The sequence below is a fragment of the Struthio camelus genome, chromosome 15 (assembly GCF_040807025.1).
Source record: "Struthio camelus isolate bStrCam1 chromosome 15, bStrCam1.hap1, whole genome shotgun sequence".
Classification (NCBI taxonomy): domain Eukaryota; kingdom Metazoa; phylum Chordata; class Aves; order Struthioniformes; family Struthionidae; genus Struthio; species Struthio camelus.
Window position 1 is genome coordinate 4,354,538 of NC_090956.1, and position 19,439 is coordinate 4,373,976.

General features: G+C 56.5%; 1 protein-coding gene across 1 annotated transcript; it reads right to left on the reverse strand.

Moving 5' to 3' along the window:
• Positions 1–1,191: 1,191 nt before the first annotated feature.
• Positions 1,192–17,993, reverse strand: NATD1 (N-acetyltransferase domain containing 1). The gene is made up of 3 exons (XM_068907779.1): positions 17,808–17,993; positions 7,519–7,637; positions 1,192–4,758 (listed from the first exon to the last, which is right to left on the reverse strand). Exons 1-3 carry the CDS (start codon positions 17,902–17,904, stop codon positions 4,642–4,644), a joined length of 333 nt encoding a protein of 110 aa, XP_068763880.1. The 5' UTR covers positions 17,905–17,993; the 3' UTR covers positions 1,192–4,641.
• Positions 17,994–19,439: the final 1,446 nt, after the last annotated feature.

A 19,439-nucleotide genomic window follows, 5' to 3' on the forward strand; every position in this document is an offset into this window, starting at 1 on the left:
AGGTCCTGTCGAACAAGAGGTGTTTGGGAAACGCTCCCAGCGCGGCAGAGCGTGCTGCCAAGCAGTGGCATTGCTGGGGCAGGCCGGAGCATCGGACTTTCTGGAATGTGGAATGTAAACAGAGAGCGTTGCTAGCAACAGCCCAGCTTTGTGTTATAACCCAAAGCCACAGCTCCGTGTCTTGGGAGGACCAAAAACCCAAACTCTTGCCTGCTCAAATTGCAACCCAGGGGCCACGCGTCACTTTCGCATTGGGTCAAATCATAGCTGTAAATAAGCCATGCCCCTGCTCCCCCCACCACCCCCAACCCTGAGATTTTCAACTATTGAGGCTCTGCCCTCAACCTCTATGGCTTGCGCCCAGCTTTAGGAAGCAACGTAAGCTCACTGAGCTGGGAGCCCTAGTGATGAGCGCCCAAGCTGTGTTCCCCAGGCTTAGGAGCACAGGGGCCCCAGGAGGGCACTTCCTTGTGTTCTTCTGAGTCACCTGTCCATCTGCCTTGCTCTGGATGAGCACAACAGGGAAAAACTCCCCTTGCCAGCTATTTAAATAGCCTTAATACTTTCCAACATCTTAAACCAATGAACACAAGCATTTAGTGCCACTTCACAAGAGGCTGCATTTGCAGGATTACTCCTGATGATTATTTGGCCCTAACTCTAGAGGGAGGATTGGTTAGTGCAAGCAGGAGAGGATTGGCCAGCAAAGGGGAAGAACCAGCTGGCATCCCACTTGCCCCAAGCTCTACACAGTCATCACTGGGTCAGCCAGCCCTCAACAAGGCCTGAAATAATAATAGTTTCAGCCCATGCCTCCCTATGCATATGCAAGGGGAGCATCTCACACTTGCCTGGGATTTGGCTTGATGGTCCTCTGCAGTGGGAGAGCTGATCTGTGCTGCATGCACAAACATGCAGAGCAGTATGTCTCCCATCTGCCAACTTCTTTTCTCTCACCTTCTCCAAGACACAGATGTGTGTAATAGATATTTTATGAGATTCAGGGCCAGATTTGTTAGAGGATTTGTTTGTTTCTGGGGTGATTTGGCAGGAGCTTGTGAAACAGGCTCTCTGCTGAAGTGACCCAGCCCAGCTGTAATGGAGTTGGGGACGCCCAGAGGTCTCCCTGGTCCTCTGGGCACATCCTCCTGCCTCCCACCACACATGGAGCAGTGAACCACTACAGATCAATTAAGTCACACTTTTTATTGTATTGTATTCCATGCAATATGTTCATGTATGACAGAGGGAGGAATAAAGATAAATGTTAGACAAATAAAAGCAGAAAGGTCATTTGTAACAGGTCCTGAGAAGGAAAGGCACATCGTAACCACTGAATTCAACAGAATGGAAACCTTGGACAGAGGAAGACAACTCTGGAAAGCAGACGAGAAAGGAGGAGTTCAAGTTGGGCGATGTGGAAGCAAGTTTGACAGCAATTTGTATTTCCCCACCTCCCAAAGTCTATAGTTCAAATGGGCTTGGGGACCTCAATATTCAACCAAATCACTTCCACACTCCCATTGCCGGAGAGAGTCCAGGATCCCCAACTCTTCCAGGCTTAGTCAGCACCATGGAGCATCCCCAGGCAGCAGAGGGATCAGAAAGCTCCTTCCTGCACGGAGGAGCGAGGAAAGGGCGGCTGGCAGAGAGGCAGGAGGGATGACTGTCCAATGCCACGGGAGCCCCCAGCCATCTCCCACCTGACAGTGCCAGATCACAGGAGCGTGGAGGACTGCAGCATCGCTGGTGACCTGTGGATATTGCTATTAGCCAATGTTGGAGACCATGGAGAAGGAAAGGCCAAGGTGGAGGACAGATACAGCAGTAAAATGGTTGGCACGGACACTGGCAAACATCTCTGTCAGGTCAGAAACTGAAGGGACTGTAGCACCTCAAAGGGAAGCAGCAGCAAAACCACGTGCTGTGCCTGATTTAAGGCAGTGATTGTCACTTATGATCCAGGGCCAGGAAGCACGAGGTTCCTGCCAAAACAGCACGAAGGGCTCCACAGCTAGGCTTGGACGTGTAGACCCTGCCGATGCAGTGACCACAGCACATCTCTGGTGAGCCATCTTCACGCAGCAGACACAGCATGGCAACGCTGGAAACCGTCACAGTGGAAACTAGCACAAAACCAGGGCCGAGACTTTCAGCACTGGGCACGCGCTATTGCTCCTAAGAGATCTCTTCCAAGTACCCAGCCCTGCTGCACTGCAGATACAGTGGTGTCTTTTTATCTTTGCTTGCAGGAGAAGAGGTGGTTCAGCTTCACTTTGGGACCAAGAGCAGGAACGGTTCTGTCACTACTTGGCTACAACACAGCCAACCTTGCTCCTATAACTAGATGTTGAAGTGTATTTTGCCTGTTGAGGAGCTAGCATTTTGCAGGCTAGATTTCTTCTTGAGCCCCTTCTCTTTAGTTCTCTACCCATGACATTATCCCAGCTCCTCTAAGACATCCCAAAGGCAAAAGCCAGGCTGAAATAGGCAGCAAGAGGGCAGAAACACGAGGCAGAGGCAAGGCCGAAGACCGATGCTTTCTTCTGAGTAGCACAAGCCAGTGGTGGGGCTGCCACCCAGCCCAGCCTCAAGGGTGGGGCATGGGTCCCTCTTGAGATGGGCAGGGGGTTTCACAGCCTGCAGCAGGGCAGGGATGGTGTTTGGGAAGGTTTTACTCAAGCCTGCACACAGTGGGCTGTGTCACATCGGTGGCGGGCAGCCCGTGAGCGAGCCCAGGGCTGGCATCCCCCCAGAGCAGCAGGGCAGGTGGCAGGGGCTTCGTCTCAACCGGGCAGCTGGGAAGAACACACCGGCGTCTCCCTGGCTGAGGCTGCACATGGGTCTCCCATCTCTTACTGATCCAACCGGGAGCAAAGGTTGCAGGAGCTGTTGCCTTTACCTCCGTGGACGTTGCCCTGGGCTCTGGGAGAGGGCCGAGCTGTCTCTTGGCTAGGGCTTCATTCAGTCCATGACACAGATTGCAACTTTTAGTCCCTACTGAGATAAGCTAGATTTGGATTTGGCCTCCAGGTGAAAGGCTCTTTCTCTCTTTCTGCCTGGCTACAGCCCCCTGGCTGAGCTAGCAGCTGCTCAGAGACAGCACGCCAGGAGCACTGCTGACAACATAGTGCTAAATCCCAAGAGCTTGTGAAGATCCCCCAGTGTCTAGCTCGGGCCCTGAAAAACCTGGGCAAGGCAGGACAGGCAACAATCCAGAGCTGGTCTGCACCCCACTGAGTGCTACTGCAATGGCGTTACCTCTGCGTTTGACAACGCTGAGCCGTTCTGCAGGGTCATCCTCCATGGAGACAACAGTGCGATGCAAGAGTGTGGAGCTGGACTCAGCGTGGGAGCCCGGTGTTCCTCCCTGCCACCAGTCAAGGACCCTGCAGTGCCACCACTGCCTGGGGACATGGCAAGGCTCAGAGCTGCGAGGAGAGGCAGTGAGCAGATGGATGATGCCCCGAGTCAGAGTCCGTTTCCAAAGCCTGCAAGGAGGGCAGGGGAACAACTGTAACAGCCAACATCCACGCAGAGGCAGGTGGCTCTAGCATCAAACCCCTGAAGCGGGACAGGAGCAGATCCCGGAGGCCTTCCTCCCCTGTCGCTCCCAGGATGCGGCGAGGGCTCAGACCCCTAGGATCTGGGGCAGAGACACAGAGCTCGAGCTGAAGGAGATGAGGGGATCCTTCCTCTTCAGCCACAGGCAGCGAAAGGAAACGACCCAGCCGCTTGCGAAAGCCTGGGACATTCCCTCATCGCTTCGGCTGTGCTGGGATGCCAGGCCTGGCTGGGGAGGGCTGGCGCTCTTCTCCTGAGCAGGCTGGATCCACACCAGCACGGACAATACTGACACACCAGGGAGCGGAGGTGGGAACGGCAGCGCAGGCCCTGCAGGGATCCCACGGCGGGGCTATGTACAGAAGTCTGGGGCAGAAGGCAGTGCCTGCGACTCAGTCGTGTTTCTTTCTCTGCGCGGTCACGCTATGTTCGCTTTGCTGCGGCCCTCAAGGATGAAGGCGCTGCTCGAGGTTGCTTCTCACTTGGCTCCTCTCTCTAGGCTCAAAGATCTCACCATCCCAGTGCCCACAGGTTTTTACCTGCACCCCACAAGGCTTAGGGCAAGGCTCGGTGCTCAGTGGATGCTCCTGGATGAGCCGGCCAAGGGGCCTGGGCTCCTCCACAACCTCCCTCTGGGCCATGAGGCTTAATCCACAGCATCTTCCCAGCAGCCATGAGGGAAGGGGGGGTGGTACCCTATGGCCACCCCTAGCCAACATCCCCTTGCAAGTTCATAGCCATTGCCATGCAGAGGGGAGAGGGTGAGATGCAGACTGAGCCGTCCCCTGCTCTTGTGATGGAGTTTGGTGGATAAACCATCCTCTTCCACCCGCTGCCTCGAGAAGAGTGCCGGGGGGGGAAATGTGCCCAGGGCCAGCCCAGCCCAAGGGCCGTGGCCATGCTCACACATGGGCAGAGGGGAGGAGGTCGTGCCCACACTCATGCACCACATGGACGCACTTAAAAACGGGAATTGTGAGCGTGGGAGGCGGGAGGGGGGTTTCCTGAGACCGCAGAGAAGCAAAGGCCGCGTTGAACAGTCAGGGACAGGCGCGCTGGTGTCAGAGCAGTCCTGCCTTAAGGCTGCAAGTGTTCCAGGTACTGCGGCAGCGGGTTCTCTTTGACGTATTTCTGAATATACCAGCATGTCAGATGAGCTTTCAGATCCTCCTCCACCACGAAGTCCAGGGCTGCCTGCAACCAAGCAAAGGACAGCTGGGTTACAAACAGCACCTGCGGCTGACGCTCTCCTCAGGGCTTCCCTGGATGCTTAGAGGAGACTGCTGGATGAGCACGACACAGAGCAGCCCTGCTCCCGGGAACCAGCTCTCATGGCATATCTGTACTGCTCTAGAGAGCTGGGGCTATGCTGTCTCACCTGGCTGGCCATCCCTGCAGCACACGCAGGAAAGGCCTCAACCACCATGAGCTGCTGGCAGCCCCTGGGACATGGTGCCCCACATCTCGCCTCCTTTACAGGCGGAAGAAACCAAACGGCTGCTCCTGAGGCACTCTGCGTCCCCCATCCTCTCCCCAGAAGAGGATAGAGCTAGGGTGTTCACGTCACAGAGCAGCCATCCGCGCACCAGAGGACATGGTAAGGGAGACGGCATGACCTCAGCTGACCCACGGATTCCACTGCCACCTCCAAAACCTCCCCAGGGGCAGAAACTCCCCTGTCCCCACACAGAGCCAGGGGTTGCACCAGGGAACATCCCCGGGACATGAGGAGGGACAATGGAGGGAGAAAGCTGAAGGGGAAACACAACCATCCTGCAGTGGCCTCTGCAGTGCCACAGGCTCCCCAAGTCAACCAAGGGCACGCGGAGACTCCCTGGCAGCCCTGACACATTTAGGCTAGCAGGAATGGCCTGGTGGGTGCCGCATCATGGGCGGCCCAGCTGTGTCACGTGAAGGCCACTGTTGTCACCACCTGTCTTGGCTTACAGGGGTCAGGGAGCAGTTGTAATCCCGAAGCATCATCCCACAGTCTCTACCACCGCCACGCTCAACAGCTCCTCAGCTCCCCCTGCATGGCTTCAGGCCTCAAAAACAGGGACCGAGGAAGCAAAAGGGCTCACAAGAGTCTTGAAGCCTTGAGGTGAGGGACTCCAGTGCCAGGGAGAGGTGGAGAATCAGCTCCTGAGCAGAAGGGGGGTGGGAGCAAGGGCTTTTTGCAGGAAGGAGGAAAGGGCAGAGTTTGGGCTAACAGCTGGACGTGCTGGAACTCACCCAGCCCCTCTCGCGGCCAGAAATAGGAACGTCTGATCACAGATTTCCATCTCTCCTGCCAGCTCCTGGCAGAGGGAGAGAGCAGCCCTGCCACCCGGACATGGCCTCGGCAGCACCAAGCCTGCAGGGCAGCTGCTGCCACCACCACGGGGGCCAGCGTGGAGTACGCAGAGGAGCTGCCACCTCCTGGTGAGAGCAGTCGCATGCCCCCGGCATGGCAGCATTGCTGCCACACCAAGCTAGCCCGTGGCACCCGGTGCTAGAGGGCTCTCTTTATGAGAAGCTAACCCCAAGGGGCAGATGAGTGCCCAGCCTCTGTGCCAGAGTTGTTCAGAGGTGGTGAGGAAACCCCCGTGGACCTCTCCAAGTTTCTGTCTGGAAGAAGGTCCAGGACTGGGTTTGGAGCAGGTGGGTCCCTGCAGCAGATGCGTCCTTCTGCGAGTGAAAACCTCAACCAGACGCAGAGCTTTGAAAGCCAATGGCGGGGGCTTTGATACAGCAAAGGAATGCCACTCAGGGGCCCCAGCGAGCATGGGAAATCCTGCTCAGGGACCCCAGCAAGTGCAGGGACCTCCAAGAGCTTCAGTCTCTTGCTTTCCACCAGATCCCTGACCACTTCTTCCTTCCCACTGGCGTCAGACAGGCTGCCCTGTCATGGGACAAGCCACTCCTACGCATGGAGGACTTGCAGACACTCAACAGCCCCCAGTTCCTTTCTCCCACAGCTCTCAGACCTGACAAAAATGGGAGAGGAACTGGAGGAAGCAAAAGGGGTCAGCAGCTTTAAATTGGGAAACGCACATCCCCACTCATGGGAAAGGGCTGGAGAAGGGGAAGGTCAGACCAGCCAAGGCCCAAGACGCAACCGGCCGGGAGGCGAAATGGCCCCGAGATGAGCCCATGCATGGGAGGGGAGAGACCAACGCCTGTGTAGATGCCACATAAACCAGACTCTGCTTGGGCAGCCGCTAAGGGTGACGCAAGCGATGCCTGCGGTGACTGTGCCGGGGGACCCTTTTAGGGACGCGTGGGTTTACAAGAAAGCAGAGGACCGAAACTTGGACTCCATCCTGCAGTGGGAGGACTGAGACAGCAAACTGACCCCCAATCCCAAAGCTAACAGCTACCGCTACCATGACTGCAGCCAGAAAATTGGCCAGGAAGAAAGCAGGGCAGGATCGTGGCCATTTATCAGGACTGACCCCATCAGGCTGTCATTGGCCATACGGCCTGTGCCTGGCTCCAAAAGCTGCCCTTGGTGTCTCCCTGCCATCCCTTTACAGCTCAGTTCTCGCTGCCTCTTTTTGGAGGGCCCACCTGCCTGCTCTCCATCCCTCCGAGGCCCTGGGAGGGCCATGTTCTTTCCCAGCACGAGCCCTGAAGAGTTAAACGAGCCATGTTTCAGGGAACAAACAACCTGGACTTGCCTCAGCACAAACCATCACCCCAGGAACACCCCCTGCATCCCAGCATCACCCAGGCACCAGTTCTGCCCTCAGCTGCATCGCGACCGGTTTAACGCGTCCCTCATGAGGGTTTTGTCATCCCCAGACTCGCTCCTTTTCCTCTGCGAACTCACTTCGCCGCTCTGGGCCCCTCTTTCCTATCGGAGCAGGGACAATTTCCATGGAGCGCACATGCAGCACCGACCGCTGGGGCCCCTAACCGCGGCCATGAGGGCAACGCTTCTCCCGAGGGAAAAGGGGGGACCTCCGGCCGTACCTTGGCGAGGTGCTTGGCTATTCCTCTTCCTCGATAGGCGTCCGGTACCTCCGTGTGCTGCAAGTCCACAATCCGCTTCCCCACGTATTCATAGAGCAGCACTGCCTTGTCGTGGCAACCTGGAGGAGGCAAGAGATCAGTGAGGATCTGGATGTCCCCGGTGCAACGGTGCCGCTTGCCGCAAAGCCCGCACCCAGGGCAGGGAGACGCGCTGCCCCCAGGGCTGCTGGACCGGCCCTCGCACAGCTCCTGGCACCTGCGGCCCTCAGAGACCTGCCTGCGGGAACGGCTGTGGCCTGGGGGTGACTGCACACGCCGGAACAGCCCAGCTGAGATTTTGCTTTTGGTGACATTTGGATGTCCTGTTGATCCCTCGAGGCGTGAGCAGGGACATTTCCAAATCCCTGGGCTAGGGGCAAGTTTTCTGCACATCTCTGTATACATCCAGTGCTGATATAAAACACTTAAGGCAGGAAAGCAGCTAGCAGTGGAGGTGTATCGAGTAGGGAGCGAGCAAAAAGAGGAGGGGGGAGAACAAGGCAATGCTGACCCAGGTAAAAGCCAGTTCTTCTCTCTGTACAGCATGCGTTTTTTCTTTTTTAATCATGGTACCTAAGACAGGATTTCTTGGTGTGGCATTGCACATTTGGGACTATCAAGGACAGACACTTTCTGGGGAAGATGCTGCGAGAGATGGATCTCACAAACACACAGGAAAAAGTGTGCACAGGCGTGCACCAGTATATGCATGCACACAGACTTCCTGTTGCAACACCCTGATACTTCTCACAGCCGTTCAGATGCGGGAAAAAAAAAGATTTCAGCGCACATGTAAAACAGAGGAGAGCTAATAATACCCTTCCAGCTTCATCTGTAGAACCTGAACTTCTGTCTTGAACTCAAAAGCAAACGTTTCATTTCTAGAGGGTTTTATATTTAAAAATGAGTTTCAGAAACAAAAGCTTCCAATCCAAAGAGACATTCAATTAAATTTTTTCTTGCCCTCCAGTGTTTATTGGAAGGTGAAGAGCCACAAGTTCACCTGCATTTAGTAAATATTTCAGCTGAGCTCAATCTGCTTTATTGCTTTGCATTTTGACTGACAACTCCAGCCCAGTTTCCCAGATCCCCGTATTTAACGGATCCATTTGAATTTTGTATTTTGAGAGCATCCAATGTGCCCCGATCAGCCTGGCAGCACAGCCATGGGCATTTACCGAACCTGAGCAGAGGTAGGACGTTTGAGGTCATCAGAGGAGAAGCCCCGGCTGCCCAGAGACAGCCTTGCCGCAAGCTGCCTGACCCCACTCTTGTCCGACACCAGCCAAGATCTAGCTGAGAAGCAACTCAAGTTTTTGTTCCTGCTCCTTTCAAGCAAAGATTCATCTCTCCTACACAGGATGGAAACCTTTGCCTTTTCAGCCTGAATTTATTCAGGTTTCCTACCCACTCATTCTCGTGCCAATATCGTCCTTGGGTGTACATAAATCTTTTCCTTTCCCCACCATCCTCCCCCTGGTAGTTATTAACAGCAGTCCTGCCCATCAGCCTCCAATTTGCCAAAAAGTCAAGCTCTTTCAGTCCCCCTACAACTCCCAAGTCTGTGATTAATGCACAGCCGACCTTCCATCCCTGCCACGGCCCCTTCCTGAATCCCTTTTTCTCAGACAGGGCTGACGCTGGTTGCACTCTGCCGTCCAGCAAAGATTCCCCTGGTGCCCCAGGAGCCGTCCTGCTGCTGCTTTGCAAACACCTGATCCTAGAAAACCCGGCTCGCATGCGCTCTTTCCCACAGGCGTAGCGTTTTGCACCACCAGCAACTCCGTAAGTAGCCCAGATTTTCTCCTGCCGTGTGCAGACGCATCCCGAGCCGTACACAAGCCTGGACAAGTAACTCCTAACTCCGCGGCATCTCCCAGAAAAGGCCATCAGGCAAGCCGGCACACCCCTCCGCTGCCAGCCCTTTCTCGCACTTCCACAGAAAAGGCATTAATCCCCCGGCATTTACTCCCCAGCACTAACGTAGGGCGGGCTACGGTGGGGAGACTAAGGGCGCTCCCATCCACGGCAGCCCGCTTGCACACACCTTCACAAGGGCTTTGCCAGCCCTCTTGTTTCAGCTGTCCCTGCTGCTCTCTGACCGCAGGGGCTCTCCTGCTGCGGGACCCACGTGCCATGAGCGGCTGGTCCATCTGCTGCTGACACTGAGGACCCAGAGAGGGTCAAAGACGGCTGGTCAGGGACCGGACAGACCAGCCACGGCTCACGCAGGAGCCGAAGGGTTTGGGGGTGGCAAAGGCCTCCCTGGTGAGCTGCTGGGACAGGTAGAGATAACAGGATGTGGAAACCACGGAAGTGCGATCACCTCTTCTCCGTTAGCAAGGCCACCGCGGCACGCGATCCTACAACCTGATTTTATAGCTGCAGATCTCTGCAGGGAGAAGCGTGGTGTTCCCCCGCACGGATCCAGGTGGCCACGGGAAAGGTGAGAAGCAAAGCAAGCAGCCACGAGCCCAGCTCCTCCCCTGGCCGCGCAGACCCGTCTCTGCCTCAAGAGAAAGCCTGCCCGGGTCGGAGCACGGCGCCGCTTCCCAGAGCCTCGGAAGAGAAGTGTTTGGTGGAAACTGTCCGTTAGGGGAGGCAGCAGCAGAGCCAGCAGCGCCTAAGGTCTTAAAACACTGTTATAACTATTGCTTTCACAGGCTCCAAACTTCCTGCTCTGCTCTCCTTGCAGGCTGAAACCCTCCCTAGCCTCTGCCTGAAGTTTTGTAAAGTTTAGAATGAGATCCTTCTCCGAGTCATGGCAGAAGGTCGTCTTTTTTTTTTTTTTTTTTTTTTTAAAAAGTATGCAATCTGTATAAAAATACCACACACGCATGCATCTTAAAGTCAGAGACAACGCAGCATTTGCAGAATCTCAGAGCTGCCCTGGACAGAGTTCTTCCTCGGCGTTTGCTCTTTGTGTTTCAGAGCCGGGTCACAAAACACAGCCGGGTCAGGAGTTGCAGGGCGCCACACACAAACCCACACAGAGCCCGAAGGACTTCTGAAACAGGCTCCACGGAGAAAGCGAGTGCCCCCGGCGCTGCAGGAAACAGAGGTCCCGGTTCAGAAAGACTTTCCGATTCGGCCAGGCCGAATGCACGTTTAAGCGATTTCCTTGCTGCTTTGGCAAGCGGAGCTGAGCCCTGCCTTGCTCTGGTGGCCAAGCCGGGCTGCCCCTCCGCCTCCACCCATCGCGCACAGCTCCGGCTCTCCTTGGGGGAAACGACCGCTGAAGACTCAGCTGGGGCTTCGCTCCATCCCTCGTACCGCAGGCGCCGTGCTCAGCTCAGGCCCCTGCCGCCGTCAGCGGGCACAGGCAGCCCTCCCCGGGCTGGCCAGTGGGGCCTCGATTTGCCCCTCTTAAAGATGCACAGGAGGAAAAAAACCACCAGAAAACAAACTCCAAAAAACACACAACAGGAGTGATCCAAAACTCATGCCACAGGCTTTGGGGACCGGCCAGGATGGACGCTCGTGTCCGGCTCCCCGCTGCGAGACGGCAGGTAATGATGACGGCAGTGCATACCTGCAAACCAAGCACCGGGGCCGCGAGAGGAGCTGGCGTACGGGGACAACTAGAGACAAATCGCGATGCTGAAAGGTCACCACAAACATCCCCTGCAGCCTCCCCAAGCAAGAACATGCCAAGACAAATCTGTAAGCTGGGCACCGCTGGACTCACCGGCCTGCACCACCACAGAAGGTGGGAGATGGGATAAAAGCCCTGATCTCCAGAGGAGAATCAAGCTGGGATCCAACTGGATTTCAGTCTTGCAAAACAGCACCCTGGCTGGATCCTCCGCTGCGTGCGAGAGGATCGTGCACTGGCTGCAGCCCTGCCTCCCCGCGGAGGCCATCTCACAGCACAGGTCTCGCAGGAACACCCTGTCCTGGAGAGCTCTCCCCGTGTCGAGTACGGCTGAAGTTGGCCAAGGGCTTGTGAAGGGAGGGGAAGGACTAGCCGGCAGAAAACGCAATTGCAGACGCGTTGTTTCCTTTGAAACATCCTCGCCCTGCTGTTCCTGGAGGCTCTGGCCCCCGGAGAAGTGGGCTGTCCCCTGATAACCAGGGTTGTCCCTGGGCTCTGCGTGAGCCGCTCGGGGCATAACCCCTTGTTTTCCAACCAAGGGCCGCTCCAGGGGCTGGGAAGGAAGAAACGAGGGAGCAGAGGGGCCTTGCCGTGATAACAACACCGGAGGCAGCTTTGCTGCTACATGGTCCCTTGCCTTTCCCCATCTCAAGAGGGAGGAAATACTGCAAAGCTGAAACAGTCTAACACAAAGGGGGGAAAAAGAGGGAGCATGGAAGGGGAAAAAGAAAACCAAAGCAACCAACCAAATAAAACACATAAGGAGAACAAAGCAAGCACACGGGGAGCCAAAGGCAGTGCTAACCCCTTGCAGCGATCCATCAGGAGCAGCCGGGCCCTGGGCTCGTCACGCCAGGAAGCATCGCAAGCCCGAGGACCCGCAGGGAGAACCCCTCCGACAAACATGGGGAAGCAGCAGCGTTACCAGAGCATTTACAGCCCCACCTCACCACTCTGCATCACCTGGACCCCTTTCCTGCCACGACCCCGACATCCTGGCGTCTGGGATCCAAACTCAGTTTCTACGACAGCCCATTCAACTCCTTTCAGCAGGGCTTTGCACCCAGATCCCACTCGTTCCCAGGGATGCAATTCCCTCTGGATGAGAGGGCACGCAAGCAGAAACCACGCCAAAGCATGGCACAAGAGGGACGCTGCAAGCCAGCCTCCTGCCTGATCGTCTTGTCCCTTTAGACTTCGGGGCAGGGATTTTATTAGCCTGCCAAGACAGAGCTTAACAAAACAATCTCAGGTCTTGGCTGGCTCTAGCAGTGCCCCAGTAAGCCTGATAATGATGTTTGACTTGCAGACACTCCCTAATGCATCACCTCAGCTTCGAGGCTACTGCGAGCAAGGAAGTCTGAGTCAATGCAAATCAGCGCCGGGCAGAAAGGAGCACAGCAAGAAAAATGAGCAAGAGGAGGCCATGCGATAAAAAACAGTAGGGCAGCTGGTCCCCAGTCCTCCCTTCCCCCTCCCTCAAATCGCCAGGTGCACGAAGAACTAGAAGCTGTTCCAGGAGGTAGGAAAGGACCAAAGGAGAGGGGTTAGGTCTAAATTTGCTCTCCATGGATGGTTTGGACCAGGACTGCAAGAACCAGTGGCATGATGCTTCCCATCCAAGCAGGCCAGACTGCTCTGAGCAGCAAACGAGGCCTGGGAGCTGCAGTCAGGGCTCAGCCACACCACCAGACACGAGTCCCCAGGCTGGGCAGCTCGTAGCGATCCTGGCCCCAGCCCTGAAGCAGGGAAGGGACGTGGCAGGCGTCAGAGGAGCCCCAACAGCTGCCCTGACCCCTTTAGCCTGTCCTTCGCTGACCCCCTCTCCTGGGGGATCGCTGCCAGGGCGCGCGTGGTACCCACCAGGCGAGCGGCTATTGCAGCATCGGCGGCAGGACGGAGCGGAGGGAACCGCAGCCCCCACCCCAAGGCTCTCTCCTTGTTCCTCTGCGCTGGCTCCAGCCCACAATACACCATTGTGTGCAAGAGATCGGCCGCAAAGCGGGGGCCAGGAGTCGGCTGGCTGCTCCGTGCCGCTGCCTCGGGGCCAATATCTGAGCTCAGTCCCCAGCCTTTGGGGACAGCGTCCAGGATTCAGACCCCTGGATCCTTTGGGCACCGCTCCTGCAAAGCCAGAGAGCAAGTTGAGGGAGAGCAAAACGCAGCCCCATCTCCTGCTCTCAGAGCAGGAAAGCCCAGAGGCTGGCGGCAGCTCGGCTCTCCTGGCTGCTGAGCTGAAAGGTGACCGCTGGAAGCTCGCAGGCCAGCTAAGAGGAACAAGCTGTGCCGAGGAGCGCTCACATCCCGGGCCGGGGGCCACCGCGTGCCACGAGCTGGCCTTGCTCCCCACCAAGCAACTGGCACGTTACTACGGAGAGAAAACACAACAGACCACAACAGACAGCGCAGAGCGGAGACAGCACAGCCGTCAGCGATGGGCCTCACTTGCAAAACGGTGGTGTGGCTGGTAGGGGTTGGCTGAAAGCAACTATCTGGTTTTGGGGGTCTCCTGACATGACCGTGGCATGGCAGAAGAGCAGTGTCACCTCGATACAAAGCACCCAGCAAACAGATCCCCTTTCCCCAGGCACGAACAAGGCAGCTTTCCCCTCCTGGCAAGTGAGTGCCCCAGCGGGGAGGAAAGCACGAAGGCAGGACCTGCGCAAGGCCAAGCCCAGGAGCTTCAAGCAACTGGATCCTACCCAAGCCCAGCAGCTGGGGAAGGAGTGGGATGTTTGGGAAGCGTGACTTGCTGCACCCACGTGCTGAATGAATGGGAGTGCACACGTGCAAGAAGCCTGAGACATCGTGGAGGAGACAGAGTCACTCTGTGTGTGCTGCAAGCCCATCTCCTGACCGCAGGAAGCCTGATGTATTGGATGGACACCCTGAAATCTAACAGGTCATCGCTAAAAGCACAGTTCCCCTGCCCCAAACAGCCACGCCAGCAGGCGGAATGAGCTGCTGGCTAATTCGGGGCAGCAGTCGTCTCTTTTGGTTTCTTGTTTTGGCTTTGTTCATCTTGTATCCAAAAAAAAAAAAACCACCAACAAAACAAAAAACACCACACAACTTTTCCTGACAAAACTGGCCTATAAGATTCCGGTGGAAGTTTTCAGTTTTGACAAACTGATGCTTTCCAACAAAGTCATTGCATTGGTAATTTTCTGGCTAGCTCATGTTGTTAGCCACATCTTCGCTGACTACAAATTCAGCTGGGCTTCTTACTTTCTGCCCTGCTCTCAGAAGGGATAATGAAGCTCAGTGAGGTCTGGTTATAATCAGCTTTGCTTTCAGCTTCTCAGTGCTTCTGCATTTGGGACACACAGAAAAGGCAATCTGTTAAAAGGAAACAGCTGTTTCTATCAGTTTTAGAAACCTGGTGTACCAATGACAGCTCAGAGGAAGAGAAAGACGGGGGCAACGGAGAACACACCAAACAATTAATATTCCTCACATATGAGGAGGTAGTCCTGACATGAGGTTACGTGGAAGCACAAACGGGAACACAAAGCTGAAGCAGAGGTGATGCTGAGTACCAACGCTTTCATAAGCGTTTCACAGCTTTTGTGGTGTCTCAGGCCTGTTGTTACAGGAGATTCCCGTAAGAATACCATCACAGAAAGTTTTCCAACACTAGCATCACACTACTGCAGGCCACCAAGCCATCAACCCAGAGATCAGCAGAGCCTGACTCCTTGGCTAGCAGGTCAAGGTGGAGCTACAACCTGGGGACTGGCCCATTTCTAGTAATTCCCTGCAGTCCAGCAAGGAAAACCTGCAAGAGCATTCAGTCCCACTGATATTCCTCGTGCCAGCAACAGGAGCAATGAACGGAGCTACTAAACAAACACCAACCCCTGCACTCTCACGGGGACGGCTATCTCTTGACCACACTCTAGGGTTTGGTTGTTATCAGCAAATGCCTATCAGGAACAAGGAGCGACAGATTATCCACACTGCATGGATGTTGGTCAACCCAGCCGCCCGAATACCTCTGCGCCAGTCTCTGCAGTCCTGCCCAGCTCTGCTTTATTACGCAGCCAGCATTGAGTCGCCGGGCAGCTCTAACGATGCTCCATTTCTGCAAACTATCCTGAGCTGCACAAAGACAGAGATGGTACCCAGCAGCATCCCTGGCTCACTATTAAGAGTGGACGTTTGAAACATCAAGTCAAGCTTTTGGACCGCCACTCGGTTGCTGAGCTCACCAAAAAAAAAAAAAAAAAAAAAAAACCAAAACAAAACAGCCTGACCCCTGGGATCTGTCTGCAGCCCTGGGGAAGTCCATGACTTTCCTGAGCCAAGGCAGTCCCCTCCTGAAGCAGAGTTTTGTGCCGGCTGAAACCAGCCAACTCACTTCAGTGGTATCAACAGGTGATTTTCCCCACTTTGAAGTTCACCCTCTCCAAGGCCCAACTCTCCCCTGCCCAGTCACTGCAGGTCACTCAGTGAGTGATCTGACTGGCAGAGATTTTATTTGTTAAACTGTGATAAAAAGATCATGTTACCCTAGAAACTTTTGGTCCTTAGCTCTCCTCGATCTCTTTTTTTCGTGTGCACATATAAGCTTTCCAGGAGTGGCATTGCTTTATAGCTCTTGCTATGTCAAGCAGGGACTCATCACCTGGGACCTAGTCTGATCTCTTCCCATTTGAAATAAGCAGCTGGTGAAATCGGTTTCTCCGCACCCTGCATACATGTCTCCTCCTTCCTTGCTCCACCATTGTTGAGCCTCGAGCCTACACTTTGTAATTAGTGGTTGAAGGAGGGGAAAAAAAAAAGTCTAAAATAAAATCCAGACTATTCTTGTTGTTTTATTGAGAATGTCTCCTACTGTGTATATAATTTCTGAACTAGCTACCCCCCCTTTTTTTTTTAAAAAAAAAAAAAGGCCAACTACCCTGCAATTTCTGTAGAGCAGTAAAATTGCCTATTTTCCCCAGAGTAGCTTTCCACATGACAAATGGACAAGAAAAACCTCGAGATCTTTGTATATTTGGAATTAACCATTAAAGAGATGGCTGGAAAAGAATTAGCCTGCTTAAAGAGAAATTTCAGCAGCACCTACTTTTTTATTCAGCCTCTCCAAAAAATAAAACAAGGCTGTTCAGAGGAGTTGTCACGTCACCGGATCTTCACAGTCCAGAGTCTGAAAGCATCTACAGAGGCACGGGCTGGCCAGAGGGACTCGGGCAACGCTGACGCCCCGTCACCCACTTGCACCACAGGGGCGGATGCAAACGCAGGGGCTGTGGTTGGAGCCACGCAGCCCACGTACGCAGGTGGCACAGATGCTGCCCCAGGCCCACGAGCGGCTCTGCCAGCTCTCCCTGTCCGCTGCCGAGAGCTTGCGAGACACTGGACAGACCCGGTACCTGCCGCATGGGAATCTCCTCCCGGGCTGCGAGCTCGGCTTATGCACTTTCCCTTGGCTGGAGGGCCCCAGTCCCACGGACGCTTAGGGGAGCTCGGCTCCATGCCGCGAGTCCTGCCGGACCACGTGGGCACTCCCACCACGGCCCGTTCCCATCTCCGAGGGGCTTTCCCACCGTGAATCCACCCCCCTCCATCCTACCTGAAAAGCAACCGAGCGGCTCATACATCAGGCACGTCCTCCATGCTTGCCCTGGCACAGCACCCCCACGCCACCCACCCGAGGTCCCTGCACCCACAGGGTGCCAAACCAGCCCCTAAAACCTGCCCAAACCCCCTCAACGAGGGGGAGCTGCTGGTGCGCTGAGAAAGCCCAGGAGCTGCTGGATGGGGCCCGGCGGGCACCAGGGGCCCTGGGGGGGGGGGGGGGGGAAACCAGCCCAGGGGGGACCTGTGCAAAGGGGCACCAGGGGAGAAAGGGGGGGAACTGGGGGGGTGGGGGGACAGGGGAAAGAACCAAGGGGAAAAGTGCTATGGGGGGGGGGAACAAGGGGCACCAAGGAGCATCAGGAGAAAGACAGGGGGCAAAGGGGCAGGGGGGGATAAAAGAGCATCGGGGGCAGGACAGGGGGGGCAGCCAGGGCCGGGAGAGATGGAGGAGCACCAGGGGCAGGACGGGGGGGGGGCAGCCAGGGCCGGGGGGGATGAAGGAGCACCGGGGGCAGGACGGGGGGCAGCTGGGGGGGATGAAGGAGCACCAGGGGACAGATGGGGGCAGCCAGGGCCAGGGGGGATGAAGGAGCATCGGGGGCAGGACGGGGGGCACCAGGGCAGGGGCGGATGAAGGAGCGCCAGGGACAGGACAGGCAGTGCCGGGGGCAGGGGCGGATGAAGGAGCATGGGGGCAGGACAGGGGGCAGCTAGGGGGGGATGAAGGAGCACCAGGGGACAGATAGGGGCAGCCAGGGCAGGGGGGGATGAAGGAGCGCTGGGGGCAGGACAAGCAGTGCTGGGGGCAGGGGGGGATGAAGGAGCATCGGGGGCAGGACAGGCGGTGCCGGGGGGGGATGAAGGAGCGCCGGGGGCAGGACAGGCGGCGCCAGGGCCAGGGGGGATGAAGGAGCACCGGGGGCAGGACAGGCGGCGCCAGGGCCAGGGGGGATGAAGGAGCGCCGGGGGCAGGACAGGCAGTGTCGGGGGCAGGGGGGGGATGAAGGAGCGCCGGGGGCAGGACGGGCGGCGCCGGGGGCCGCCGGGGCCGGTGCGCCCCGTCCCTCACCGTTCAGCCGCACGGTGAACTGCCGCCGCTTGCGGTCGTGCTCCACCCGGATGGGGCAGCTCTGCTCCAGCAGGCCGAGCGGGGCCGAGTGCGCCATGGTGCCGGCACGGGCGGCGAGCGCTGCCCCTCGCCCGACGCCGCGACAGCGCCGAGCCCCGCTCCGCCCTGCCCCGAGGAGCCGGCGGCGGCGGCGGCGCGGGGGGAGCCGGGAGCCGCGAGCCGGGGCGGGCGGACGCCGCTGCCGCCCGCTGGAGCCGACACGGCCGCGCCGCGGCCGCAGGAAACCAGCTGTGCGGCCACGTGCCCGCGCCGCAGCCAATGGCCGCGCCGCGCGTTTGTTTTGATACAGCCCGGGCGGCTCTTAAAGGGGCCGCGCGCCCCAGCAGCCTCGGCAGTCCTGGTTCTGGCCGGCTGCACTGGTGCTGTACTGGTGCTCTGCACTGGTGTGCCAGTGCTGGGCTGCTCCGCTGGGCAGTCCTCCGCTGCTGTGCTGGGTGCTCTGAACTGATGTACTGGACCTGCACCAGTCTTGCATAGCTGCACTGGTGCTGCACTGGTACCCTGCACTGGTGCTGTACTGGTGCTCTGCACTGGTGTGCCAGTGCAGGGCTGGTGCTGGGCTGCTCTGCTGGGCAGTCCTCCGCTGCTGTGCTGCTACTGTGCTGGGTGCTCTGCACTGGTGTACTGGACCTGCACCAGTCTTGCATGGCTGTACTGGTGCTGCACTGGTACCTTGCACTGGCGTACTGGTCCTGCATGGTTGTACTGGTGCTACACTGGTACTCTGTAGAGGTGTACTGGTGCAGCATGAGTGCACTGGGGTGGTGTACTGGTGCTGCACTGGTTTGCTCTACTAGCATACTCACTCTTGCTCTGGGGTATGGTGCAAACCCTAAATTCCTGCACCTCACGTGATGCCCCTTTCCAGAAGCGCGGTGCCTTTTCCCGCATGCTGGTGGGCTGTGGGAACACTCCGCTGCAGGGCAACACCAGGCTGCGTTTGTAGGCAGCGCTGAAAACCCCACAGACACCACGAGGCTTCCCGAAGGGGCTGGCTACAGAAACGGTGCTGCATGGGTGTCCAGCTTCTTGGGGCGCTTGTCCTGAGAGACAAGCAGGCTGCAAAAGCAGGAGAAACTGTGTATGTTGGCTGTTACAGGATACCACAGACACCTGAGCATGCGTGTGGGGAGCACAGATACCATAGACAGTGTATTTGGGATGGCTGCATTAATTGCATCTTTTGAAACATAAGGAACTTGACTTTCCATGCACCATGTTGTGTAAATCAGAGTCTGTTCAATGAAATCGGTGTATCCACTATATGCAAAATTGGTTGATGAAATAGGCTGTCTGGTTCCTTGTTTGTTGAGCCGTAGCAACAAAATCTTGGTATCCTTGAACTGAAAGCTTTTGGAGGTAGGAGCTGCATCTATAGAAAGTGTTTGCGCAACAGCTAGTGCAGTGGGGCAGGGTGGTGGCTGTTTGTATAATAGGAAAAGTAACAATATTTAGAATTATTCTATAAAGTGGAATAGATAATCAGCGTAGTCTGCGCTTAAATAATGCCTTGTGAAGTTAGGCCTTCATTTACTAATCCCTTTGGTTCCTACTCCCTGAAGTCAAGAGTTT